We start from the raw sequence: 27,926 nt of genomic DNA on the forward strand, positions 1-27,926 counted from the left end.
GAATGTGAAGTGAATAAAAAGCATCTGTCAGGGAAGCTGTTTGATCTGATGGCTTGAGAACCGAGATAAAAATTCCGATACACTTAGCTGCATCTAGAAGTATACATACAGCTCAATATAATTTTTTGAATCTATAATATTTCATTTTCTCATTTCACAAATATTTTTACAGGTTATACTTCATGCAGGAGCTTGAAAGTTGGAGACAAATGTGTAATTAGAGGGGAAGGGATAGTACAATGGTTCTATTTGTAATTTGCCAGCACTGATCAGTGAGAACTTTGTTCTGGGCTTTTTGTTTTTGTTTTAAAATTCCATTTGACTATCTTAAGTTAGGTCCCCTCGCTATCTAGTCGGCTGAATTTTAGATATTCAGCATCCCTGAAAAGTGTGGCTTTTATATATGAGCATGGTTTTTAAATGCTGAATGTTAGGCAGGTAAACTTGAAAGTCAAGGCAGCACTCACTGAATTGTACTTGGTGGTAGCAAAAATGAGTAAATGTCCAAGGAGAAACTTGTCTACAATAAAGAAGAGAATACAAAGGCAAGGGTTGTTAATTGCTCTAAAGAGGTCTGCTTTTTTTCCCATTTAAAGCAGCTATGATAGTAGGAAGCTTTAACATTACATAGACTTACGGGAAGAAAAAGTCAGTCAATGAGAACAGTAGCAAATAAATATGTGATAAATGATTGTTTGAAATACACAGCCTGAAATTTTATATGAGCTGGAAGGTGTGATACATAGCAAGATGAAGATAACTGGATCTTATCCTTTGTAGGGAGTTTTGAAGATCAAGGAGTAGATTCTGTGTGCAGTGTGGTACAGCTGGCAGAACTAATTGTTACAAGTGATTACTGTGGTTCTCTTATTCCTGCTCTTCCTTGCTAAATCCTCAAATGTGAAGTGACAGCAGAATAATTTCAATTAGGAAAAAACCCTTGTAATTAACTGTGTCTATATAATAATTAGGAGGGCAGATTTGTATATTCACTCGAGCCTAGATTAATCATCACTCCATTGTGGCAATGATGTAAACGTGTAGTTTGGTGCTGTGCCGTATGCGTACCCCAAAGCCAGAAGGTGTGGCTGCAACAGTAACAGCTGTACCTGAGCTAGCTGAAGGCAATATCCAGGAAGATGCTAGAACATAGACTGTAGCATGATCTGTTTGGTGCTTTATGCTAAAGCTTTGTCATGGTAACGTGGGCAGCAAATACACAAGTTTGAACAAAACCAGCACAGCTGTACAGAGGTGTTTATCTGAGCGCTCACATTAGTTCAGGTAGGTCTGCAGTACCAACAGTGATTTACACAAACCACAGTGATATCTCAGTGCACATTTCCTGATGATTCAGCCGCGGCTAAATGAATAGTTCATTGCCTGTGCTCTTCTGGGCTATTTTAGGTTGTTGGTTTTTTTAAAAAAAAAGTTCTGTTGCATACCTATGGATTGTTAACAAAGTATAATAAATAGTTGAGGTTCACTTTTGAAATGAGATTTCTCTGCTGAAGCTTTCCTCAAATCAAAATTTCCTTATGCTTGCTAAAGCCTTTTGAGACTTTTTGCTCTTTCTGTGAGCAAAGTCCCCTCTGGGCAGGATTGCTCAGCCAGCCCTGCATCCCAAACGCTCATCAGCCAGCAGGGATGGTGGCTGCGTTAGTTTGTACAGGTCTAGCACGGCCAGGGACTGACCTATGCATTGTGTAAAGGTCAGAGGAAGGCAGTGCTGATTCAGGTTAATTCCACTGTCAATCAAGGCACAGAAGATGAAGTTAAAGAGGGAACCTAATAAGAGCCACAGGAAGCCCTTTGACAGACATTAACTATAGAAAAATGGGTGGCAGTGGCCAGAGCCTGGCCCATGCTAAGCTATTTTGAGCTCATACTGCTCCATGAGAAACCACTAGTAACTCAAAAGCAAACAGCCTAGTGGCTATGGAAATAACTTTTTATGAGGTCACTGCAGACTTCTAACAGTAGGTGCATTCTGAAGAGAAAAGTTGCCATTCCTTCCACTCGTGAAAGGAAGAGCAGATGTTGCTTATGAATACAGGACAAAAGCAATTATATGTAGTGTCACAATCAGGATATATATATTTATTTATCAACACTTGAGTCTTGAATGTCCCAGCATTCTAAGATCCTGGTTAGAAGCTGCAGGTGTTCCTGTTGATTTCATTGTAACTATCTGTTTGGAAAAGAGAGCTTTTTTCACAGAATACCTTCTAAAAACAAATACTTCCCTCTTTATGGAACTTAGGAGTGGTAGAGATGTCCTGTTTACTTCAGAAACAGGATTGAGATTTGTAGCAGGAGCGAGGCTTGTGAGCTAGGAAAAGGGAAACAATGCTGGGTTTGTCCATAGTATATTTAGAACTGTATTTTATTGCCAGGTTTCTGCTAGCAAGTTATATTTGTGGCCTTCCTCATAAAACATTGAGAAGTGCAATTTCTGGTGTTTGGCAATTGGTGTATAATCGAAGAAGGTGCATGCTTTAAATGCAATAAAAAACAGCTGGGCCACAATTTTTATTTTTAAGGAGAATTAAGCCTTCAGATGGTTATGGCTATGGCAAGGGTTTGGACCTTCCATCGTGGGAAGTTTTAAAGAACAGTTTAGATAAATATCACTAGGTTTGATACAGATATAGACAGGTCAGTTCTGGGACAGGAGGGATTCAATCAAGAGTTTTGAAACTTCTCTGTTCTAAAAACCGCTTCTCTTTTTTTAATGAAGTGGGAGAGGCTATGGACAATTTGATGTCCTAGTCATCCTAGTGCGGGTTATCTACTGCAAGTTATAGCAGAATGACAAAATGTTGTGCTGAGAAAATAATAGTTCAGTTTACTATGGACCATGTGATATTAGGCACCAGGAGAGAGGGAGAGTACACATATGCACAGCTGCAATAAAGTATGACCCTAAAAGTATCACCTTAGCAATTATTTTTCAGAATCGAATTTGAAAGGTGACTTCTCGACTAATTGTGAAATACTACGCAAGAAGTTTTTTTAAAGGCTGTAGAACTTTGCACACTTCTATTTAAATCTTTAAATGGCTGCAGCCTGCACTGGCTTTTCTGTGAGTTTGCCTGAAGCAAGCTGGCCCATTAAAGATTATTCTATTTAAATACTGGCATATCATGCACGGTCAGGAATTTCCCTGTGCTGCAAGACTTGTTCATTAAAAAAACCCCAAAAAACAACTACATCATCTCTTGTTGGTTCAGAGAGCTGATCACCCAACCCTCTGTATTAGTTTGGTGCATGTAATATACTTCATCAAATACATCTAATTCTCGCTCTTCGTGGAGGTGATTGTGACAATCTGTGTGGCCGGAGCCCTTACCTGTGATGTTGGAGAACTTGTTTGTGGTGACATTGAACATGTCATGTGTAAATGTGTAGGCTGCAGAGCTCCAAGATAAAGGGATTGTCCCAAGTGTCCGAAGCTTGTTTTGCTGTGTTCTGCAGAAAGAAAAGTAAACCTGTGCAAATAGGTGTGTTTTCAGAGAGTCTTTTACTCCACTCCCACAGGTTTTGGGGTGCTGGGCACTGTCCAGGCTGCAGCGTCTGCAAAGCACGTTTGACAGCAGATCCTTAAACATCAACGGCCTGCTGCTAGCAAACTGTAGGTGCCAAAATGAGGGTAATGAAGACCTTAATACTGTTTCTAAATGTTCAAACAAACTGAAAACTTGAAAGAAACAGAGTCAGATTTAAAGTAGAGTAGACGTAGTCGATCTTCTGTTGGTCCCTGAATTACTACTCTAAATGCAGTGTATTCCCAGAAGCTACAGACAGTATTCAGATATCCCTCGTGACTTTCTTAACCCGTCTCGTCCCCTGCTTGCAGGGGAGAAGAAAATAAAAAGGAGCACGAACAGCTGTTAGCCTTGTGATTATCATAATAGTTACGTAAGAAACTTAGCTAACCTGCTTAGAACCAGACATGGACAAGGGCTTTTATAGATGTGGATCCTTTATGGATTTAAATACATTTAAAAAAGCTTCTGAACAAATGGAAATAAAAAACTGTTTAAATTTGTTCCTCAGTATGTTTGTTCTTTGTGTGATGCTGTTTTCAGCTGTGTAATGTTTGAGAACTAGCTTTTCCTCTAGTTTATTTTTAAGAATTGCAAAAGATCTTTCTGCAGACCAATCAAAACTCCTCCCTGAAGAGAGAACGTGTAATCCCATGGTGGTTTTACAATATCTTTGTCACTCTGGAGGGCTCTAAATACAGTAAAGAGGGGCAGGAGGGGGGCACTACCACATCCTTCAAGTACACAGAAGCTCTTCCTGCCCTGCTCCCAAGGCAGACCCTGCAGCCAGCTCCCTGTGCCAGCCCCGGCATGGGGCAGAAGGAAAAGCTACTCTTTTTCCAGTGTGTTCTCATGGGGCTTTTTGCTGCTTTTTAAGCGAAGCTTGCAGATATTTTTACCAGATGGAAGGGGCTGCAGGTTGGGACTGGCTCTGGAGGAAAGGCACAAAGGGGATTAGTGTTTTGAGTCAGGAATGGATTGGAACAAAGAAAAACTTTTTTTTTTTTTTTTAATGCTCTTAGTCACCAAAACTGGCTTTTGGTGGAAGCAATTTGAGTGTCGTTAAAATGTGTCTGATTAGTGAGATGATAATATTCTGTTCAGTGAGCTTTAACCTGAAGAGTGATTCCTGGGATAGGGTGTGGTAATAGAATGTTTTCTTTCTGTGTGGGGAGAGGGGCAAGTAAGGGATCATCTCCTCATGAGAGTCCTCATGGGCTCTGCATACAGTGGGCCCCAAGGACTCCAGCATAATAAAACGCCAAGGTGGAAAGGTCTAGAGAGGCAACTGGCAGCTCCCTCCAAAATCATCCTTCCTCTGAGGGACTGTGATTATGCTGCCAGATCCTGGGGACTGTTCAGCATCTCTACTTTCAGACGTTTTTTCCTTCATAGAATAGTCACTTTTTGGGCTGGGGGTGGGAGTGTGAGTGGCTGATAGATGGTAACAAAGAGAGTAGATGTTTAATGACACTTCTAGACATGGGACTTGTACCAACTATGTTCCTGTGAAATGTCAGAAATGCATGTGGGAGGAAAGCCTGATGCAGACTTTCAGAGCAGCTTTGTGTCTAGAGTGGAGATCTGTAGCTTCATCTAGCCAAAAAGTGATGGGTACCCCGGCACACAGCAAATTCTGCGCTTTGCACAAGCCAGGTCAGTTCCTGTGCCCTCTTCCTCATAGTTTGCTTTAATCTACAGCTCCTGTGTCAGAGGCATCCTGTTTTTCCATGCAGAATTGGCGGCTGGGTGGTAAAGGCATAGCTTCATCTTTTGTCTGGGATTTCCAAACATCTGGCAGTCAGCTCAGGAGGCAAATGTCCGTTGGGCTGCGTAATTGTATTCAGAATATACAGTCAGTCACTGCATGTATAGCAAGTCACTTGTTAGGCTAACTGTACATTTGCTGATCAACGACACAACAGAGTCCAGCACATCTGGGGAACACAGAAGTTACAGTGTGAGCAAGAAAAATGGGAGCTTTACTTCTGTCCCTCTGCAGAGCTGTTACTGACAGAACTTACCCCTAATTCAGAGAGAGGATTTTATGCAGTCAGCTCTCTGGGGCAAGAAATGCCTCTGTCTCTTACACAGAGCACCAGCCTCCGCTCTTCTCATGACTGGAGCTTCCAGCTTCACAGGAATAAAAATCACAAAACCAGCAGTCAGTTTATATTACATGTATCGCTTCAGGCATTTCTACTTTATGATGCTTTTGCATCCACTGACTTTCAGCCGGAATGGTATGCCCTTTGCTCTTTTATAACTGGAGACAGCGATGCTTTCGCCACATTCTTGAATCTTGCTGATGCCCCGGCTCCCACGTGCCCTGCAAAGGGGAGCTGGGTGGGCTGTGTCTCAGCCACCCACCACCGTGTGTGCACAGGATGATTTCCCAGTAAGCAGAAACTGGGGTTGCTGTCGGATTTTGCTCCCTGTGACCGTGCACGCCGCGTCGCCGCCGATCCCTGCTCGCTCTTGCCCCTTGGCCCAGGCCAGCCGAGCGAGTGCCCGGGGCACGTGGCCATGAAATACCAGCCAGAAGCAAAACGCTTGCGGTTTCTTCCAGAGCACTCGGTTTGAGGGCCAGGGGCCGCAGCCGCCCCCGTGGCAGCGGGTCGCCCTGCGGGCCGGCTGGCACCCGCCACTCGCTCTGGCGGCAGCGGCCCGCCTGCCCGCGGGTCCCTCGCAGGGCCTCGCAAGGCGGCGGCTTCGCGGTGCCCCGTGAAGCGCGGAGGCTCGTTGTGGCGAGGCGACAGAAGCCCCTTGTCGGCTAGGCGCCCGGGCTGCCGCGCCTGGGGCTGGGTGGCGGCCCGGTGGCGGCCCAGTGGCGGCAGACCCCAGCGCGGGGCCGGGGCGCTGCAGCGGGGAGGTGGCCGCGGCGCGCAGGGGGCCACGGGCCACGCCCCGCCGGCGGCAGCCAATGGGGTCTCGCCGCTGGCCGCGAGCGTGGGGGCCCGGCAGCCGGCCTCCGCTGGGACCCCGAGGGGGCGGGGCGGGACGGCCTAGAAGGCGTGGCTCCGGAGGGAGGCCGGCTGCTATTGGAGGAGCGCGGCTGGGGGCCGTGGCGGAGGGGGGGCACCGTGCCCCGCGGGGCGTGGCCGGCGCGCGGCGCGGCGGGGGCGGGGCCGTGGCTCCGCGGCTCGGTGCGGGCAGCGCTCCTCGGCGGCGGCGCGGCGGGGAGCGGGGTGGCCGCCGCGGCAGGTGAGGGGCGGCGGGGGACGGGAGGTCCGCGGCGGGGGGCGGGAGGAGGGTGGCCGCGGGCTGCCGTCCGCCGCCGTGCCCGGCCCGGGGGGGGGCGCTGGTGGGGGTCAGCGGCCGGCGGCAGGTGCCGCCCGGGGGCCGCGCTTTGTCTCCGCGTGGGGGGATGGGCGCGGCCCCTCTGGAGCGGCGGGGCCGGGCCGCGGTCCGGCGGCGCGGAGCGAGCCGGGGGGCTCCGGGGGCTGGGTGCCCCCCTCCCCGCACGCACACACGGGCGCCCCGCCGAGCCGACCCCGCTGGGCCGGTAGGGCGTCGCGGCCCCACGGTCGGGGGAGGAGCGGGGGCCGGCCGGGCGAGCCCCTCCGCCGGGCGGCCGGCGGCGCGGGGCCGCGGCTGGGCGGGCGCGGCGGGTGCGTCCACCGCGACCTTGGCAGCACTGGGGGCGCCGGGCGGGGGGTGCTGCCCGGCCCCGGGGGCGCGCTGGGGCCGCCGTGCCTCCGGGAAGCGGCGGTGGCGGGGCCGCTCCGTGCCGGGAGCCGGCGCCTTGTGCCGGGCGGGCGTTTGGCAGCCGCGGCGGTGTAAAGACCCGGCGCGGGACGCGGGAGAAGCGCCGTGTGAACGGCCAGCGGTGCTGGGGCCGGGGCTGTGACCGGGCTGTCACCTGTGTCCTGTGGGTGCAGCCTTCAGGTTTGGTGCGGCTGCCGCTTTCGGAGGATGATAAGAATTTTCCAGTGCAGGAGAGAGCCAGGGGTTTTTTTACTTGGGGAGCTCAAGGTAACTTCTCAATCCTTCTGCTGATTAGAAAGACTATCTTCAGGGAGCAGCCCTGTTCCAGGGCTTGGAGGGCCAGCTGCGAGCAGTGGGGCAGCAAGCAGGGGCTGAAGCCAGGCAATGTTTAAAAAAAAATAATAGTTACAAGGCAGTGTCATCGTATTCCTGAAACTTCAACCTCAGAGGCAGCAATAACTTCCTTCTACAGCAAGCACAGTTGCTTAATAATTAAAGCTGTTTTGCTAACTTACGCATGCATTTAGATTATTAACCTAGGGGAGGCTAAGTTGTCTGCCTTCTTCAATCTGTTCAACACTTTTTCCAGCAACAGTAAAAAAAACAAACGGAACTGTTAGAAGGTGGCTTTCTGTCAAATACAATACCTTTAACTTCTGGAAGGCCACGTGTTCACCTCTTTCCCCTCAGCATTGATTTCACTGTCTGTACTGAAACTGAGTGAGTGAAGTCCTGTAGCTCTGGAGATCTCGTTTTCCACCTTGAACACATTCCTTTTAAACAGTTTGCAGCAAGTGTTTGGGCCCCCTATGCAGGTGTGTTTTCTGTTACATCAGTGCAACTTGAGATCTTTCTTTTCTCAAATCTAAACTTTCTATGACTGCTGCTTTATCTCAGGGCAGCAGTCTGGAACAGGAGTAGTCCTGAGAGAATTACCTGGACGGCTGCTGTAGTTATAAAGGAAGGGGCTACGATCCTGAGTGTTGTAAAACAGCAGGGTCTGTATTTAACTAAACAAGTGCCTTGTTCTGTGTAAGGTGGAGTGTTGAATGTGGCCTGCTCGTTTCTGGTCTCACTTTTTGAAGGGAGGTCGCAGGAGTCTTGCATTATGTCTTGTGTGTAAAATGCAGAATTTGATGAGCATGACATTAGTGATGTATCTGTGACATTGGGAGCTAAGCCAGTGATGGAGGCGTTTGCCCTGATTCAGGAGGCAGCTGATGCACTGGGCTTTTGTACTATGTGGTTTTGCATTCTAATGGAGAAATTGGTGTTTCCCCTTGATTGTTATAAACCGGGCATGGAATTGCATAGATTTTAATAGGGTCACTTTGAGAGGCCAGGAATGTCTAGCAGAATCCCAGGAGAAGACTGCAAGCGGGTTATGGACAGAGAAGAATCAGGCAGGGAAGGTGACCTGTTGGTAATCTGGTGCTGAGCAGACTATTTCCATGTTCATCCACACCGGTGTGTAGCACAACTAGAATCTGCAAGCCAGGGACTCGCCCTGAACTGAGATTTGGCTAGTAAGTATTTAACGTAGCATGGTCGTATATGGATTTTTTCTCTTTAAATTTCTTCCAACATGTGAAAAGAGTTAGGTTAGTAATACGATTAACAATATTTAATAAGATTAAAATTACCAGCATAACTCTCTTGAGAAAGGTGGGCACAGACTGTCAGCTGTTGACACTCCTTAATCTCTGCTTTCTCCCGCTTAAGTGCTGTAAAGAGTCTGGGCTCCTGGGCTCTGCTTGCTTTTCGGAAAAGAAGAATTCTGCCCTCGCGTGCTGACAGCTCAGGTACTGCCTTACCTTTCGTGTCCACCAGCATCCTGTTCCCAGTGGGGCCAGGGATGTTCCCATATAAGGGCAGAGGGAATAGCTGGCAGAGCTGCATGGAGCGCACGGAGCCGTTCCCTTCGCTTCAGTGCCAGTCTTTGTGCAAAGCGGGGCTGTTTCTGCCAGCGCTGCTGCTGCTGGCACGCTCGGGCTTCCCTAGCAGCGTCAGCAGAGACTGCGAGGACTGAACAAGTCTGGAAAGTATCTGTTGCTGCTGAAGGTGGCCCCGTGTGCCTGGAGAGAGACTGCCTGCCAAATCAGCAATGCCTGTTGTATGTTGGGTGTGCTCCGAAGGAAAAAGCACCCACCCAGGCTGCCTGTGTGTGGGGTGTGTGCTCGCCAGCACTGTCCAACAGGAAAACAAAAGTAATTGCACTTGCTGTCTTCCACTATTGCTGTTTGCTTTCTGGGGTGGTTAATTTAGACAGCAGTGTTGTGTACACGGAGGCATGCTATCTTTTCCAGTAGAAGAAATGCCTTATGTTTTAGTGTCACCTGGGGAGGGAGAACAGCGGATGAGGGGAAGTTCAGAAGAAGGTGAAGCAACCGCTTCCCACAAATGCTCAGTATTTTTTGTGGTAAAAGGTCTCCCTCTGAATCAGACTCATTTCTCTTCTGTCATCTTCCTCTCTGTCTCAGTCCTTCTTGCTGCCTGTCAAAGCAAACTTACAAGGACTTTGGTTTATCCTCCTCCCGGGCAGCCTCTCCATCAGTTCCTTTTTTGTTTGTTTGTAGCTGTTGTTTCTTTCTTTTTTTTTTTTCCTCCTGAAACTTCAAACTGGCTTTTGTAGCCAAGTTCTGAGCAGGACCCTCCCGATCTTGCACAAGGGCATCCTGGAGGAAGATGATAGGGCTTTGATTTATCCCAACTTGCAGGCTGTGCAGGGTGGTAGCAGTCAGAGGAGGCATGAGCCTGCCTGCTTTCTTGTAAGAATTAGCCCTCTAGATACAAGCTAGTTTCAGGAAGCAGGGGTTGGACCGGTGCCCTTCTCGCTCACCTGGATCTTCAGTGAAATGTCTTTGTGCTCTGAGCGCTGGACAGCTGGTGCATTCTACTGACTCTCCTTTGCATTCCCCATAATCTGTTAGAGCCCTGGATTTGATTCACATTTATTTGTGCTTCTCTTGAGTATCTGATTGCAGGATTACTGTATCTGAAAGGATTCGTCTTCTGCTGTTCATCAAAACCACAGGAGGGCTGCTTTTGCCTTTATGGGAATGTGCCAGCTGGTCTTTCATTGTGCTGGTATCATTTTTCTTGTCCTATGATTGGAGGTGTCTTTGATGACCTGATGGTTGTGATGATGTCTTTAGAGGAGATTCATATTGATCGTTATTTGAGCGTTGTCTGGTTTGATCTTGGTGCCGGAAGACAATTCTTAGAAAATTCTTGCATGTTTTTCAGGGACAAGCATTTGAGACTTTAAGAGCATGTGCACGGCCTGGTGGCATGACACTGTTGTTCCAGGAGGCAGAGTAGACACTTAATTCAATTCAGAAAGTAATCTCATGTGTTACACACTGATGAGAGCCAAAAGATCTTCCCCCTTGGCATACTGAGTCTAGGGACCCTGAAAAAATGTTAGAGGATCTAGCTCTCTAGAAGCATATAGGATCAGCTTTCATGCTATAGTGGTAACTATTGTGTGCCCCTGCTTAATAAACTGGCCTGGGTTGTAGCTGCTGGAGCTCAGACTTGCTAAGCTGCAAAGGTGCAAAAACATGAAGCAGGATATTTCGACCTGTACTGACATGCAGCCTTAACTAATGGAAGAACCACAGTGCTTTGGTGTGATCTCTTTAAGGCTCTGCTTTTTCTCTCCAGCTGCTTAAGTAATAAATGCGGAGGACTTGTTTTCACTGCTAATAATTTTTTTTTTTTAGCCAAGTAGTAACTTAAGATATCTGAGATATTTTGAGGTTGCAGGAAGCAATTTAGGTCTCCTTTTCATTAACTAGAATTAAGTACTGCCTCCCAATGCTGGGGGGGGGGGGGGCAGTGAAAAAGAAACAAATGGTGTCAGTTTAGGTGGATTTGATTTTTATTTTTTTTATTGGATCCACTTTTAAACTATTTCTAATATCCTGAATTTAATGTTAGAATTTCACTTCTAAATCTTACTGGCCACTCCCAAGAAAGCAAAAGGCAGGGGGGTGGGGGGTGGCAGGTGAAATAGAAAGGAACTTTGTGGTAGCATGATCTGGTAGGGAGATTTTAGGTGTCGATCAAAATGTGAGGTGAATCTTCAAACGATATAGATCCTAAGGAAATTCCCAGGTATCAGGGTCTAATGGGATGTGAACTGCAGTTATTTGCTTGCAGTATGAGCGCTGCAAGTACTGTGAGGATGCTTCTCCTGTGCCTGGCAAACGTGAGATTTTTGCATTGCTTTTGGCTTTGAATTTCAGCTACGGAAGAGCATGGAACTGGTGGGTTGAGTTTCCCCTGTCCCCTGTCTCTCTACTCTGCACCAGTGCTGCTGCTTCCAAAATTCCTGCAACTTTACAGCTACTGCCTTGTAGGAAATGATAATTCATTTCCCTTCTTGAAGTATGGGAATGTTGTGATTTTTATCTTGCTACTTGTATCTGTTCCCCTTTTGTCTCATGGGGAAAAGTCTCTGGTCCCTATGTCATTGGGGCTGTAGGTGGATTGATCTTTGTTCCTCGTGGTAGCTTAGCTAGGCTGGTTCTGTGTTGGGCGTTGGAGTTTAGGAATTGCAAGACCACTTGCTCTAAATACCCACCTAGAATTTGTGGTGAGCCATCGGGGTACACAGCTGTAAGGTATTAACTAAATAGAGCACTGTTGTTAACAAGCTGTGTATCTGCAGGTGCAGAGAATTTCAAGTCATCACCATTCTCATTCTTTTTTGCAGTTTTCCATAATTCTGAATTTAAAGGCAGGGCTGCCTTTGGAGCTTCTGGGTTTCAGTGAAAAAACATGCATGTCAGCTTATTGCAGCATAATTTAGTATTGCTTGTCAACTGAGTTGCAGTGATGGGATTCATGCTGCTGCTGAAGTTATCACAAGCAGAATGCGGTCTTTTCTTGCATCCTGCCCTTCCTTGCAGCTCTGTTGTGGCAGGAGGGTAGTTGTACCTGGGATTGTGCAGGTGGGGGAAGCTGATTGTATTCAAGCATTGGTCCATGCTGATGAAACTAGTTTTCTGACTAAATTGCATGTCGTTCTCTAAATAGAATGGGTATATTTGACAACTTATCCTATTATAATAATTGCGAAAATTACTACATAGAAGTAGTGTTTTCAGCTTAAAGTTTCTACCCTTTTGTGCCTATTTTAAAATCATTTTTGTTTCAATCTCAGTTCTTTTAGCTCTCCTATACCGCACCATTTCACATTTTGGTTAGGTGGCCTCCCAGACTTACCTTGAGAACTGAGCGCAGCCTGTTTCCACCCTCTGGTCCAGACTCCTGGATACTGTGCTCTTGAAATCCCTCTGCCGTGCCCCTGACATGGCCATGTCCCTGTCCTCCTGTGTGAGCCTGTGAGGAGTTCCTGGGCTCTCTAATCTCCATAAAGAAATGCCAGCCTCTGTGAACAGCTGGCCAAACAAATGCTTAAGAAGATGCTCCAGACAGTGCCCTGCAAGTGCTCTGTGCTTGGGTGGAAGTTCTTCAGACAACAAAAATTTAAAGCACAGGAGCCAGGGCTTCAGAGGTGCTCTTGCCAGACCAGACATTGTCAGAATCATAGAACGGTCTGGGTTGGAAGGGACCTTGAAGATAACCTAGTTCCAACCCTCTTGCCATGAGCAGGGACACCTTCCACTAGACCAGATTGCTGAAAGCCCCATCCAGCCCGGCCTTGAACACTGCCAGGGGGGTGGTATCCACAGCTTCTCTGGGAAACCTGTTCCAGTGTCTCACCACCCTCACAGTAAAGAATTTATTTCTAATATCACTCCAGGACCTTCTCTTCTCCAAGCTGAACAACCCTGACTCCCTCAGCCTGTCTTCACAGGAGACACATATTGTTAGCATTGAAGTTGGTGTAGGGTTTTGGACAGCGTGGAGTTAATGTCCATGGAGCAACTCTCTAGCACTTTCAGCTTTGATCCCAAGACTTTTTGCATCAGACTAACCTTCTTAAAATGCTGCATAGAGCAACTCTGTTGGTGAATTACCTAATAGCAAATTACCATATGTGAGAGCATTTGGTAACGCTTCAGGGATCATCCGTCTGCTGTCTTCCACACACCAGAGTCATGAGCTCTTCTCACCTGTCCTGTGCTGTCTCCTACCTTCAGTGTAGCCAAAAAATGTGTGTGCTGGAGATCTCTAGTCCAAGAGCATTTCCTGGACTTCTGAATCCCACAGCCGTCAATATTCTGATCTGGTTTTGCATACTGCTCAACTCTTGCATACAGATTGCAGTCCATTACTGAATGATTCTGTCCAAGAGAATGGTAAAACAGGTGTGCAGCTGAATTAAGTGCTTGGGAGCTATGTGTGCCGCTGTGAGAAACAGAGAACTAGTAACCGAGGGGCTCTGTTTATTTGCCAAATCTTTTCAGCTAGTTCAGCATTTTGAGAGAAATTGCTGAAATGAGACTGCAGAGATGTTGAAGGACCTAGGGACACTTATGTATTGAGTTTAATAGTAGACATCTGATTGAGCATTCTGTCAAATTGTGACCTCAAAAATAGTTAAATTATTTGGAAATTTATAAAACGCCAATAATCTTAATATCACTGTGACATCTTGCCTTTCTTGGGCATTTCTGTTAAGGCATTTGTGCACTTACATTCTGATCCTTAGCTCAGCTGAAACATGTTGGATTACTCTTCACACCAACCTGCAACTGCTGAGAGAAATTTAAGGCAAGGATTGTAAGGGCTCTTTGCTGTTTGGCCTGCATGTCAGTGCAGCTTTCTTGTGGCTGCAGTGAAGAGGTGTGGTTCCCTCGCAGGGCTATGCCTTCTGGGGGACTGCTGTTGCTCCAACGGGTAGCACTGACTCTTAGGGTTTGCTTCCTTGATGTAATTTTTTCTGTCATTTTAGGATTTGTAACTAGAAATTGTTTTCCAGAAGCGTGACAGCCAACAGAGCTGCGTGTACAATTGCAAAATGGCCCTGGGTGTCTGCTACCAGCTTGTCCTCTTGGCAGCACAGGCAAAATTTGAATTGGCAAGAAGGCAGAGCAGTCCCTGTGGCACTGCCATCCTGGAGTGACTCAGTATGCCGAGCTCCTTGGCCACAGTAACAGGCAGTTGGAGTCCCGGTGCTGGAGTGTCTGTTGTGCTCCATGCCCAGCAGTGCTGAGATGATGTAGAGCGAAAGAAAAAGGAGCAGTGAGGTAGAGCAGCTGTCCTGCAAATGCTGTTCTTGGCCTCTGCATTACCGAGAGGGCAGCTACCTGCAAGGTTGCTCGCCGCCGCAGCAGCAGAGACTGGGAGCAGGGGCTGTGTGTGCTGGCAGTACGGCCATATGAGCAGCTGCACAGGAACAGATGAAAGAGCCATTTAGCCTGTTTTGCTTTTTCTGGGCTTGGGACAGTCATGTCTCTGTCCTTATAGTGCCCAAGTCACCATGACCCCTTCGTTCTCAACGCTGAACTGTTCTGCAGGGGAAGTGAAAGCCTGTGTCAGTAGCCTCAGTAACCAGCTCAGCCGCAGAGTGCCACGAACTTAAAGGCTTCTGGGGTAGTTCTGACAACTGTGCTTTCTGGCTTATTGTATTTTAAAACCATTCCAGTGTGTTGTAGTAACGGTACTGTGTTCTAGATGCTTGAACTTTGAGCATTTTCTGTCTACAAAATACAGAAGGCTTGCTTGCCAGCAACAATTGCAAATAATCACGTTGTTGCATTGTGGTACCAAGGCCTATATGTACAGGGTGGTGGCATCATGAAGCTTTCCTTGAAGATCTGTATTCATACTGGGTACTGTTCCATAATGCATAACTAGGCTTCACAACACTGAGGACAACTGTCTCTGCTTAAGTCTGTGAATGAAAGTTGTAAAGAGGAGGCAAGCTGATGGCCGTATTGCAGACTCGTGTTATTTTGGAGCTAACCATTCAAATACATCTACAGTATCACACCATCACAGACCTGCTATAGCAACAGCTCTTGCAGTGGATCTATGAATGCCAAACTCATTAGCTACAGACAAGTAACATCTAAACAGTGTCTGCCTTCCAGATGATGACGGTGATGGGCATCCTGCTGGGAAGAACTTGTATGCTGACGTTCTGCTCCTGCAGCCATGAGACACAAACATTTATGGTTAAGTAGTTTTGCAGTTTTCTATTCTGTTGCTGATGGAAGGTTTGTGTCTGGCACAGGTGGTTAGCAGCAATGTGCAAGTCCCAGGATGCTGTAGCACTGAGCGGAGCTGTTATAGGAGAATGACCTGCACTTGCAGCTCTGAGGTTCCATCCTTTTCCTTTGCCTGTATTGCCTCCTGAATGTTTGAAAGCCATTGGGCTGTGCATCTGTTTACCATCCTCCCAGTGCTGCCAGCACAGTGTAATCCTGGCGGGTGCTGCAGTAACAATGACAGCCTCAGTGTTCTCTGCAAGCTGCCAGAGCCTGTTGGATCATCAAAACAAAAATGGCACCTGGCTGTTCAGCTCTAGGATTGTAATCTGCATCCCCAAGTGCACCATGTAGGAAGTACCAGAAGGCATAAGGTCTTAATGATGGAACTTCGCCCAAAATGCAATGTGTTTAATTTAAGCAGGTAGAAATCGTATGTATGCAGTGATTCACGAGGGAAATGGTTTCAGCCAATATGAACACATGGAGCAGCCTTGTTATTCCATTGTAATGAAGAATACATCTCGGAAAACTCTTCTCTGTGTAGAGACAGCCTTGAACTTTTTGTGCTTCTGAAACTGTTCTCTCTACTGGGAACCATCCTCTGCGATGCTGCTTCACTTGGCTGTAATAGAACTGTTAGTCTACAAATAGTCTACAGTCTACTGATTTCTTTACCCCACTCAGTGACCTATAGGAAGATCTGAGTCTTGGGTTTGTCTTCAGGCTGTTCTTCTGTATATGCTGTAAGAAGTCTTGTCCCTTTGGCCTGTTTGGTACAGAAAGGTGGAAAGCTCAAGTGAAGGAAGGGGAATTGATCTTTTGAGAGCTGCAAGAAAAGCAAAAAAAAAAGTATTAGAGGACTTCCCTTCTAAAGAAGCAAAACAGTTCTTTAAAATGACTGTTTACATGTGTTAATTCCCTTTGTTTTTTGTGGGATAGAAAGGTCATTTTGTCTCTATCTAAGCTATGAAAAAATCAATGGTCTAATCAATTTCTAAAGTAGATTTAGTCAAAATGACTGCTGTGTTGTGGCTTGGGCTTTGATGTGTGAAGGTGTCCCAAAAAGCTGCTAGAAAAGTCAATGTAGAGCATCGCTGCAAATAAACTTACAGAATTTGTAGGGGAATTTTCTGTCCCATTCACTATGTCCACAGGGTGCTTACTTTCCCTTGCCCAGTCCCAGCGTGGCTTCCTCCTGATGTTCCTGCTGAAAGAATAGATTGCTGAGAGCAGATCAACAAAAGCAGTCACGCAGTTCACTTGAGCGGTCATGCATAAATATGAGCAGACTTTCTGCTGTTAAAGCTGATGGTTAGCCTTGCCTGCCACCAGTTTTCCGTAGGCTGCATGTTCCTGCTGCTTGGAACTTGGTTGAGGATCTCATCCAAGAGGATAGTGTCCCTGATAGACAGCCAGGTATTAGCGTTCTGGGGTAGCTGGGCTGGGGGGGTTCACAATGGGAAGAAAGTTTCTTGGTACGAAAATACCAAGGTAAGGATTGATAAAAGCTACGTCTCATTCTGCACTTGCTTTGGAGTTGTTTTGAGTGGTATAATGGGCAGAGCCCTGCCAGCTGTCATGCTGACCTGCACCCAAGCCTTGGCCTGTGCTCCTGCCTGCACACAGAGCGTAAGCTCTCTGCCATGTGCTCTTTGTGAACTTAAATGTGCATTTGACAAATAGCGCAAAATGAGAACAGTCATTAAATGGAAATGCTGGCTGAAGGTGGAAGTTCAATGGGCCTTCTGCTAGAAGAGAAGTAGTAGGAGGCACTAGTCCTCGTGATGTTGAGCGCCTGGTTAACATCTACAAGGGATTAATGCTTTTCTTGCAATGATCTTGAATAACTCGGGTCTTTGGGGAGATTTGAGATGGGTAGTTATTAGGTTTTATGTCTGCTTCAGAGGATATATACCTCCGCAGGGTTCTGTTGTTTTAATAGGTAGAGCAGCTGGAAAGAAACACGTGAGTACATGGCAGCAGGTGACTGTGTCCATGTAATGTGTTTCTTAGAATGTTTGACTTGGAGCCGTACAATGGTATGAATAATTGATCTGTGCCAACATCAACACCGTACCTCATCATTATTTAATTAAAAAAAAAAAAAAAAGCTGATGCACCTGAAATAATGGGTTACATGTTGGAAGGTGGTATTCCTAGCAGGTGTCTTCAGCAAGTATCAGTACTATACTCTGTGCTGTTCAGTAGTTCATCAGTATTCTGGAAATAAATCTAAAGCTGCTGCTAATGTTGATTCAGCAGAGAAGCAGGCAATGCTGGGGGCAAATTCAAAACTGCAGCTGGAAATGACAGGTCTGTTGGGATTTTCTTGCTTAAAAATCCTGAATAGTACCTAAATCTTTGGCAGAAAGGGGATCAGGTAGTGAAGTTTTCCTTAGAGCTTTTGGAGAAATGGTTAAATGGTGACTAAGAAAGATACGAGCTCCTTATACTCAGAGTCAGGTAATTGACTGTTAACTGATAAAATCTTTGCAGTCTATGATTTCTGTAGCTCCTCTGTTATGCTGTAAAATGGGTCTAGTAAAATAAAATCCATCTGATACAGGCAAGTACAGACTTCTGTGTGCCAGGGACACTGATCATTCACCAATTGTGTGCTTCACCAAAGCAGTGACCCTGAGGAAGGGGGAGGAAGGGGGCAGGGTGGAGGGATGACAATCAAATTGATATTAAAAAAAAAAAAAAAAAGTTGGTCAAGCAGTCGGGAAGGTGCCTTGTAGCGAGAGGTTGACAGGACTGAGCTGTTGATTGCCAAAAAAGCTATTGAGAGGTGACTTAGTCAATTATGCACGTGCTTTAACCGAGGAGCTACTCTTTAATCCAGCAGAGAAGGAATTAATGGCTCAAGGCAGAAGGCAAACAAATAAGAAATTAGACTGGCCTTGCTGCCAGAAAGAATGATGAAGCCATTGGAGCATACTGCTAGGGGAGTAGTGAACTTATGTTTTGACCTCCGGAGGCCTCTAGTCTAGATGCCATAAACCACTACATTTCACAGAACCACTTAATGGTTTTTGTGGAGGTGTGAGCGGATAAAGCGGAATGGCGCCTGTGTGGTAGGCAGGAAGTCAGAGTGGTCGCACCTTAAATTATGTGACTCTTGACTAGTCCTGCTGCAACTGATTTCTGGTTTTCCGTGCTTTAGAAATAACCTCAAGACTGATGCAGTTTTGTTCCTTGTCCCTGGTTTTTTTTCCTCCCAAACTTTGTTTATGTCTGAGTGTTTTATGCGACATAAGTGGTACATCCTGGATATAAAGAATCTTGTTCGTGATGGGAGTGCTAACCCGAGGTTTGTAGTTCAGATGTCTCCTGAGAACAAAATGTTCTTTATATTTCTCACACTATTTCTTTCACCATTACACGGATCTTTCTATCCGATCTGTCTTGTGGTACTTATTTTACTGATTAAACTTTCTAGGAAAGTGGAGTTTTATTAAGCAGTTGGTGCGTAGACCCATGTACGCTGAGGAACAGTGTTAAATTCCAACTGCATTTTTGTAATTTCAGCTATTTTCATTAATCTTGTCTTACATTCAGTGTGAAAATCCTATACGAGAAGTAAGTCTGAGTGTTGTAGTTTAGCCTGTGATTGTTTCAGGATAATTTACGATCATTTACAGGCTGAAACCTAACTTACGGTTTTACAAGGCCAGACAAATCATTGAGCTCACTTAGTCTGATGTTGTGTAAAGCAGGGCAGTGGGCTCTCCTGAATTTAAGCTAAACATCCGAGTTTGAGACTGAATGTTAATGAAGAGTTGTGAGTGATGGAGATCTTGCCATACCAAATACATTTTAAAGGTATCTCTGAGAAAAGAAGTTTGAAAAACAGACCTTGGTCTACACATTCCAGAAACCTGTAATTAGCAAATTATTAACTTTGTTCTGAAAGGGTTAACTGATGTTGTACTTGTTCTATTTGGCTTCTGGTTGACTATATAATAGCCAGCATCAGCAATTTCTGTACTGTGCTGGATTGCAAAGTCTGATAATTAACACATTAGTTTCATACTGCTGCTGCCAATGTTTGCACTGAAGAACTTCGCTTTTTTTGGCCATATGGATGGGTGGGAATATCAAGATTGTGTTATGGCTCAGTGCTCATTCATGTGCTCTGTTTTTCCCAAGACGTCTAATCAGGCTTGGGGCTGAACAGTGCCTTTTCGGAGAATCTTTAACCGAAAGGTCAAAATAAGCACAAGGCCTGGAGACAAGTCTCACTGTCTCTTTTCCCATCCCCCAGCCGTCCTTTGTGTCTGTCTCTCTCCACATATACATATGTACGAGTCCTTCACCCAACACATTCATCTGTGATTCCTTTCTTGAGACCCAAGCCTTCCAAGTGCCCTGCTGCCACTCGGGGGTCTTCCCAAACAGTGCACAGCTCTGCGGGCTGAATCTCACTCAGCAGTCTGTGTTTGTTCGGGAGGGGGGAGCTGGGGGGATGGTTTGTGGTCGGGGGAGCTCCTGGCACTCACCTCCTGGTGGATCTGCAGGCTTTCCACCATTGCTGTGCACTGTTAGCTGCCTGGCATGTGTCTCTCAATTAACCACCTGTAGCTAGACCAGGATTTCCCTTAAAGTCGGGTTTGCTTATAGACTGGAATCTGGTGGTGCTTCGAGTGGGAAGGAAAATGTGCCTTACAGCGGCCTCAGAGTGAGGGCTCCAGGTGATGCCGTGGAAGCTGAAGACATGGGTTTGTGATACAGACCGGGTCAGATATAAGTGGGATTTGTTCATGCTTACCCTGTGCTACCTCCCATCCACGCACTGAAGGTTCTCCCTGGAAACTCCCTGTGGGAGAGCATAACCATGGGGAGTGGGAGATGTTGAAATCTGCATATTTACGCCAGCTCTCAGCGTTTGTCTGAGGAAGGTGCCTTTGTTTTAGTAAATGGGATTTATTTTTAAGGTATTGATGGGTTTCTGCCTGTTGTAACAGCATTTGAGGCAGTCAGCTCTTGCTTTTAAGTGTCACTGTTTCAGCCCTGCCTTGGCTACTCCCTTCCCTTACTTGCCAAGTGCAACTGAAAATGAGGTATTGAAGCAGCTCATCTAGGGTTTTTTGTATGCAATCTAGCAAATGTTAGTGCTGGAAGTTGGAGTCTTGCTGCTGTTTGTCTGGTAACATTAGCCTGTGTTGTTTCCTTGTGCTGCTTTTGAAAAATACTGGTTTCATTTCTGTGTGAGAAGTGGTTGGCCCATAAATGTATGCCAACCCACCTAATAATTCTTTTATAAAATCTTTCATCAGGTCTTTTCTGTTATATGGTTTAGAAAGAAAAAAAAACACCCAAACACCTCCCTTTACCCCTGGAAACAGCAGTCATCTTGTTCTGCTGAGCTGACTGTAGCTCATACTGATCAGTGCTGTTTCCTTTGTCTTCGTTTATTTTAGAGTTAAGCTATAAGCTGCTTAAGACTGGGCTATTTTTGTTCTGTAATTTTTCCAGATCTTTTGTACGAGCCTTCTAAATGCTAAAATAAATGCTTTTAAAAGCAGAACTACCATCCATGTTGGGCAAGATGGTCATTGCGCTAAAAATGAAGTTTTGTGGTTTTGCACTGATAAAATGTTTTGGCAAGCACATGCCTGCACAAAGGAATGCCTAGGTCAGGGCTGGATTCATGGCTATCTTATGTCTTTAAGTTAGATTGCCTTTTGTCAGCCAGATGCCTTGCAATCCCTACCTTCTCTCTCCATCCCTCCTTTGACAGTAGCTGTGGGCGCTCAGCAGGGGCTCCCTGGTTGTGTTTGCTTTAGCTGGGGAGGTGTTTGCCTTCACTGCAGAATTCCAGCTTCTAGCTGCCGGGGAAACCTGGAGCACTTGCGTTGATTTATTAGGGCATAGTGTGCCTCAGGAATGCCTTTGCTAAGGAGCTGGGAGTGATGGAAGGGATCTTGCCTGATGTGGCATGAAGCCTTCTTGTTTCTCTTTGCAGAGGCACTAAAAAGGAATTCCCCAAAGCAAGGTAAGAAAAAAAGCTCGCTAGGCTGACTACTTTGGAGAGTGTCAAAGTAAGACTTCAGTTGGGTTTCCCTGGCATAAAATCAAGGAGGTGAACGATAGCTGCAATTTTAAGAGTGCAATTTTAAGTGCATTTTTGGTGGGAGATGGTACTGTGAGTTGCCCGACCAGAGGGTTTGTATGCTTTTGGTTTGTGTTAAGAGCTGGCATTCCAGAGCTACTGACTAGGGCTTTTTTCTGGGACTTGGCTTTGGGCCACCTGAATGTTTTGCACTTGAAAGAAGCAAGTTTCAACCTCTTTGGATTTGCAGACTTCTAAACATTTTCCAGTAGAGATACAGCAGTGGAATTGCTTTTTTAATTACCTTTGCAGACAAAAGTCTATGGACTACAAGTTTAAAAATCACTGACGTGAGCTTGTCTTCCCTGTAGAGAGTTCACTAGAGTACCTTTACTTCTGTCATCTGTCCCGGCCATTTGATATGCAGCCTTTGTTGTCCTTTCTTGTCTGGCATGCACACACAAAGATGATTTTTGGACTTACTCTTTCTTTTGAGATGTTGGTGGCTGTTGCCCCATCTGTTCTGAAACCAACACCTAGGAGAATGTTGGGTGTTTGCACAAGGCAGGGTGGACAGCCTGTCATTTTGTGTTGATCAAGTATTTGGTAGTTGCCGAGTAGGTTGTGTTTATGGGGCATCAGTGCTGAGAAGGAATTTCCTTTCCTGGCTGAGGTAGAAAGACTGTCCACGTAAAGCTTTTTTCCTTTGCTTTAGCATTCCTTGAGGTTGTTTCCTATTTTACAAATGCATCTTTTGAGAACTGCCAGGAAAACGTCTCTCTCACATGGAAATGGAAATTTCTGAGCTCACAGGGATGAAAACCTTTGAGTCTGTGCTCACTGAGTGAAAAGAGGATTACCAACCAGCCATTCTTCAGCGTGCAAAGCAGTGGAGCAAAATCTGCAGAGGCCCTCCGAAAGTTACTGGCTTTCCTCAAGAAGAGTGCTTGTGAATAGAATTGAATGAGGTTGGTCCTGACCTTCTCAGCTTCCCTGCTGCAAGTACAGAGAGCTGTGAAACTTTGAACTCGGTAGATGTTTGAATAAAATGGGAGAACTTTTTTGAAGTAGGTGTCTTGCAAAGAGGTCTAGAGCCAGCGTTCCTGTATTACTGTAAGAGAATTAATGGTTTTGTGACTGTATTTGGGCCTGATAAAGAGCAGGGAGGCAATGCTGATTTTTCAAGATCTATTTGAAGGGTTCAGAAATGAGGATGGTCTGCTGGAGTAGATGCAGATGGCTTATTTTCACTGGGGACTGTTAAACCTGCCAGAGTGTAAACCGCATCTTAACAGAAAAACGCGAGACAAGGCCTGCACATCTCTCCCTCCTAATTACCACAGCTCAGCTGCTGCTGTCTCTTATACTTACACATCTGAAAGGTGACAATGACAACGTCTTGAATGGCAAAGCAATAGCAGGAAGGCTCACGTGTTAGGGTTTTTTTTTTTAAAGCTGTAGTCTGGAACAAAAAACCATTATTCAACCAATGGTCAAGAATATCCTTATGAAAATACAAAATGATGAAATATCCTTTCTCCTAGAAACTGCTCTTCATGAGACCACCAGCATTTTTGTAGGTCTTGATGGCTTGTTTCCTGAGTGACTACTGGTAAAGCAGCAGCCGGCTTCATCCTCTGCCACACTGACAGCCTTGGGAATGTCCAGCACAGCAGCGGGACTACCATTTTTGCTGTCCCTGCAGCTCTGCACTGGTTTGCCTTTGTATGCACTACCTCTTCAAGAAGTTGGAAGGTTCTTCTCACCTGTTCTGGCAAAAATATTCAGTAACATTTTCACAGCAGTTTCTTTAATTGCCAAACCCTAACTTTCAGATCCTCATCGCTCATGGCACACAAAAAAAGATCAAAGATAGTTTTGAGTATGACCTTGTCTTAGAGGACCAAGGACTCGGGGAGGATATTATTGTAGTTACGATTGCATTGCAGTGGTACGGGAAGAGTGGAGGCAGTGGCAGCTCCCAGTTGCTCTGCAGGTGACAGTTTTGGATTTGGTGTTTCCCCGTGAAAATCTGTTGCAGGTTGCTGTTTCTCACGGCACTCTTGCTGGTTAGCCATTAACTTGCTCAGTCTCCCCTCACCCATGACCTTACTCTATTTCACGGTATCCTTGTAAATCTGGTTTAAGAAACAGCTTTGTGATGGTTTCTCTTCCTGCCTTCCAACTTGTTCTGTTTAGCTTGGGAGAACATGCTGGCACCCAGGCCTTGGCAGGCACATTTTTAGTGCCCCCTTTTGCTTCTGTCCCTTACCCTTTGACAGTCCCTGGGGAGCCCCATGCCAGGGGCAGCAGGCAGGACAGGCTCTGATCAAATGCTGCAACGGGCTGATGGAATTCCTTTCAGCTGGGAAACAACACAGCAGAGGAAAGGCAAAACAGTGCGGAAAACCACAGCTTTTTTTAGCTGAGAGGAGAATGTCCTTCTTCATACGTAGCCTCCTCCTGCTCATGTCCATACATAGTCCCTTCCTGTTCCCCATCATATAGTGTTTTCTCTCACTGCATCAGGGCATTCAGGCTAGTGCTGATCTGAAGGAGCAACCTATACTAGGAGATCATTCTGCAGAGTTACTTGTCTTGTTTCTGCAGAGGGCTCCCCTCTTTCAGTACTCAGCTGTCTGCTGCTGTTTTCTCTTGTTAGATGTTTCTTCGAGTACACTGCTTGCAACTGTGGAGACTACAGTTCTTCCTTTCCCCCTTGGAATAGCCAGCTCTCCCAGCCTTTTCACAAACGGGGAATAAACACTGAAGTGAGGGGATGCCTGTCCATTTGTATCAGCCTGGGAAGTGGTAGATTTCTCTCCTGAGGCCTTTGCCTCAGGCATCTTGGCAAAAGGCATCTAGTCTCTATTCACTTCAAACACATACAGTTCCTAAGCCAGAAATGCTCATGAACTGTGATCAGTTGAAGGCCAGACAGCGTGACCTGGTGCCTCTTAAAAATCAATGAATTAAGGAGCTGTGACTTCTGGATGCTTGGAAAGTATGAGCAGGTTGCAGCACCCGCTGTGCAGTGTGAACCTGAGGAGGATCACAGGGTGATCAGCTCAAACATGAATCTAACCTGTATTTATGGTAGGAAAATAACCTGAAACGTGTGCCAGAAGAATTACAGTTTGGATAAATCACATGTTTTGGCAAACACAAGCAATTACCTTCTTCATAGACCCTGTGTATGGGCTTCCTTTCCTTAAAGCATGAGGAATTTAAGGCAAATTTCACTCTGGAGCTAGAAAACATGTTTTTAGCAAAGGAAGTGCAAGCAGCATTGGGACCTACTCCAGGCCTTTGGTGTCCTGAAGAAATGTGAACAACTGCAGAGAAGGGCATATAGCTCAGATCCTTTTGCCAGCGTGCTTAGCAGGCAGTCCAGTACCAGATCTGGTTCAGTCTTCGACAAGTGACCTCTGTCACTGAAGGGGAACATAAAGAGCCTCAGTGAGCTTTGGCTGAACTGGGCTTTTGCCTGTCTGCTCTGGAGAGAGAGTAACCTCAGTGTTCCCCTCCTTCCCTCCCCCCAGTGTGTCTGTGAAAATACTAACTTGATTTAGCTGCCAAAAAAAGACATTTTTAAAGTATACATTGCTCTCCTGTGTCCTAACTTCTGTAAAATATGGGTTATGGTTGGTTCCTGTATATGGTGCTCAGCAATTTTACAGAAGAGAAAACGGCACCTCAACAACTATCTACACAACACTTAATATAGTGAGGTCTTAGTCTGTACTAGGACTCCAGAGTGCTATTCTGAGCATTATGAACCCGATTATATTACATATAGAGCTCAAATGGCTCAGAGCCACACTCTGGATATTAACTGTTTCTATTAAGTTTTGCATTTAGAGATCCTTCTGGCAGAGGAGGGTGATGCTGAATGAGCTGACGTTCCTGCAGCGAAACTGTGTGTGTCTGTACAGTGAGGGAGTGTTCTGCCTTTAATTTGCACAAGGAGTAACCTGAGTTCCAGAGCTTGTTAACTTATGGATGCTCAGTGTAATAATCTTTTCAATATACTAGTTTCATAGCCACAGGTGTTGTGGAGGAAGCACTTACTGATGTAGATGTATAGGAGGGCAAGAGAAACCTTACGGAGTGCTATAAATATATCATAAGGGATAAATCCATATGTAGCGTGTCATTTGACAGAGTATGTGATAAAATGGCATTGCATGTTGTTACTTGTGATTCTTAACAGTCTGCGTCCCTGAAAGAGTGTTTTAAAGACTTGGTTTAGTTTGTGATGAAAGTAGCTTTAGGAACAGTGAAAGTCCTTCCCACTTTTTTTGTTTTAAACAAAGTTTCTTTTAATGGTTTACGTTTTGTGTTGTGCTGTTTCAGATTTTGTAAAAACAAACCCCCTGAAAACCCAAAGAACAACAATAATAAAAGAAAACCCTCTGTAGATCATTTGGGTGACCCAAACAAAGTCGATGGGTTTCTCACTGTTTGAAATATACATTGGCTGCCGGGTGGGAGCTGTGCAACTCTTCCTTCGTCATCCCACAGGCGCAGGAAGAGAGAAAAGCGTATAATCCTGCCCTGGCACCGACTGAATTTGAAGCACACTGCCCCTGGACAGAACTTGGAGTCTAAGTGGCTGCCTTAGGGGGGAAGCGGGGTGGACAGTATTGTATGGCTCTTAGGGGTGTGAGCCCCTGGGACAGGGATGGGTAGAGACTTGCTAGTGGGAGAAGAAGGGTGCTGGAGGTGGCAGCATGTGCTGTTGGGAAGGACACGTCTCATCTCTACTTGGAGGCAGCAAGACTTTGCCAGGTTTGGAGTTAAATGCTCTCGGCAGTACCAGCGCAGCCTGCAGCTCCTTTCTCTGTCCTGGGGGGGAGGTCCCCTGCTCCAGCAGGGGCTGCCTGCCTGCAGTGAGTGACTCTGCAGGGGACAGAAATGAGTGGGTGAAAGTATCCCATGTGCCGTGTGGATGGATCCATGTGCCACTGGTTAGCTCATGCCAAGGCTGATGGTGAGGGGCTGAGTTCGTATGTGTTTTATGGATGAATATTCCCTTCCTCAGAAAGAAAGAGCCGACTGCTTTACCTTGCAAAGGCTTTGCTCCCTAAACTTGGCCTTATAGTGCGTAAAGGCACACAATGACCTTAGTGTTCCTATGCCTTCTCAGCTGCATTTTTTGTCTTGGACTCCACTGACCCCGAGATTTGGATGTGTTTCCCTCTGGTGTTTTGTGTTAAAAATGAAGGAGCTATGATGTGGGGAAAGAGTTTGTGTGATGGAACCCATCAAAATAAATATGAGGGGATGATGGTGGTGTTTGGAAGGGCTTGGGTGCGACATGGTAATAGGGATGGATGTTGTAGTGTGGGGGAGAAGGGAAGCTAGGAAGGGACTGCAATGGGAATCAGTCCCCGAAATAAGTATCACACAAACAGGGCATGAAAGGATAAGCAGTCTTCTCCAAATCAGTTTCTGTGCCTGAGCTGTTCTTTAGAATTTCCTGCAATTTAGACGAATAGCCAACATCAGATTTTTAAGTGGTGTTTGTGCTGAACACTTGCAGGAGTGCGTTCCCATCCAGCTGCTGAGCAGAAATCCTCATTCTTCAGTCTTGCTGGGAGCTGCTTTGCGCTTTTCTGTGGCAGCAGCTTTTGCAATAGGAGCCCCCCCTTCCCGAAAAGGATGGCTTTTTCAGTGAAAGAAGCCAGCGTAGCCAGGCAGACATTATCCCCTTGCCGGAAGGAGGGATCCAGGCTCCCTGGGGAGGAGGGAATGGGGGGAGTGAGTGATTCATTGCAGCTGGCTGCAGTTTGGCCTCCTTCTCTCTCTTTGCCCTGGGTGCCAGGGAGTGACAGCTTGTGGGCAGCGGGCCAAACTGTGAAAAGAGGAGTGTGTGAGGCCTTTAGCTTTCTCATGCTTTATCAAGCTGCAAAGAATAGCTCGATATTCAGCCAGCATTGGTGCAGGTCAGGAGAATGGAAATGCTAACTTAACTCCTGACATGCTGGCTGATTGCTGACCGCGCGCTCTGCACGGAGCGAGGGCCCCACTTTGTACGGCTTTCATACAGCAGCATGCGGAGCAAAAGGGAGAAAACGTGCTTTGAGGCAATAATGAAGATATTTTTCTGTTAAGTGGGCAGCCTCTGAGACTTGCTGGGAGCGTGGAAGGATGGAAAGCGCTCTCCTCCTGTGGCTTGCCGGCTTGTGCAGGTGGAGGATGAGAACACCAGAAGGTAGGGCAGCAGGAGCGACAGGCGTCCTGGGAAAGCATGAGGGACCGGGGCGAGTGGCAGGTCTGCCCCCGGCCGCCCTTCCGCTCGTGGCACAGTGCAGAGCTGACCCCTGCGCCCAGCCTGGCACTGTGGGGAAGCGGTGGCCTGGGGAGCAGGATGCGGCCGGTCCTGGAGCCGTAACCCTTTGCTGGAGGGCCGGCCAGCAAGGCGTCCCTGCCGCCCAGCCTCTGCGCAGGGCTGCCCGCCGGCACCGAGGGAGTTAAGCGTTC

General features: G+C 46.5%; 1 protein-coding gene across 6 annotated transcripts in view; it reads left to right on the forward strand.

The window, feature by feature from the left end:
* The first annotated feature begins 695 nt into the window (after positions 1–695).
* Positions 696–27,926, forward strand: part of PLXNB1 (plexin B1) — an 88,115-nt gene continuing 60,884 nt past the window's right edge. For 2 of the 6 annotated variants that reach the window (XM_080385567.1, XM_080385568.1), the window contains exon 1: positions 696–6,752. In XM_080385567.1, coding sequence (XP_080241693.1) covers positions 6,472–6,752 — 281 coding nt within the window. In that variant the 5' untranslated portion in view covers positions 696–6,471. The other 4 variants (XM_080385571.1, XM_080385570.1, XM_080385572.1 and 1 more) reach the window with 4 other exon arrangements.

The sequence above is a fragment of the Falco punctatus genome, assembly GCF_963210335.1.
Source record: "Falco punctatus genome assembly, chromosome: 4".
NCBI lineage: Eukaryota > Metazoa > Chordata > Aves > Falconiformes > Falconidae > Falco > Falco punctatus.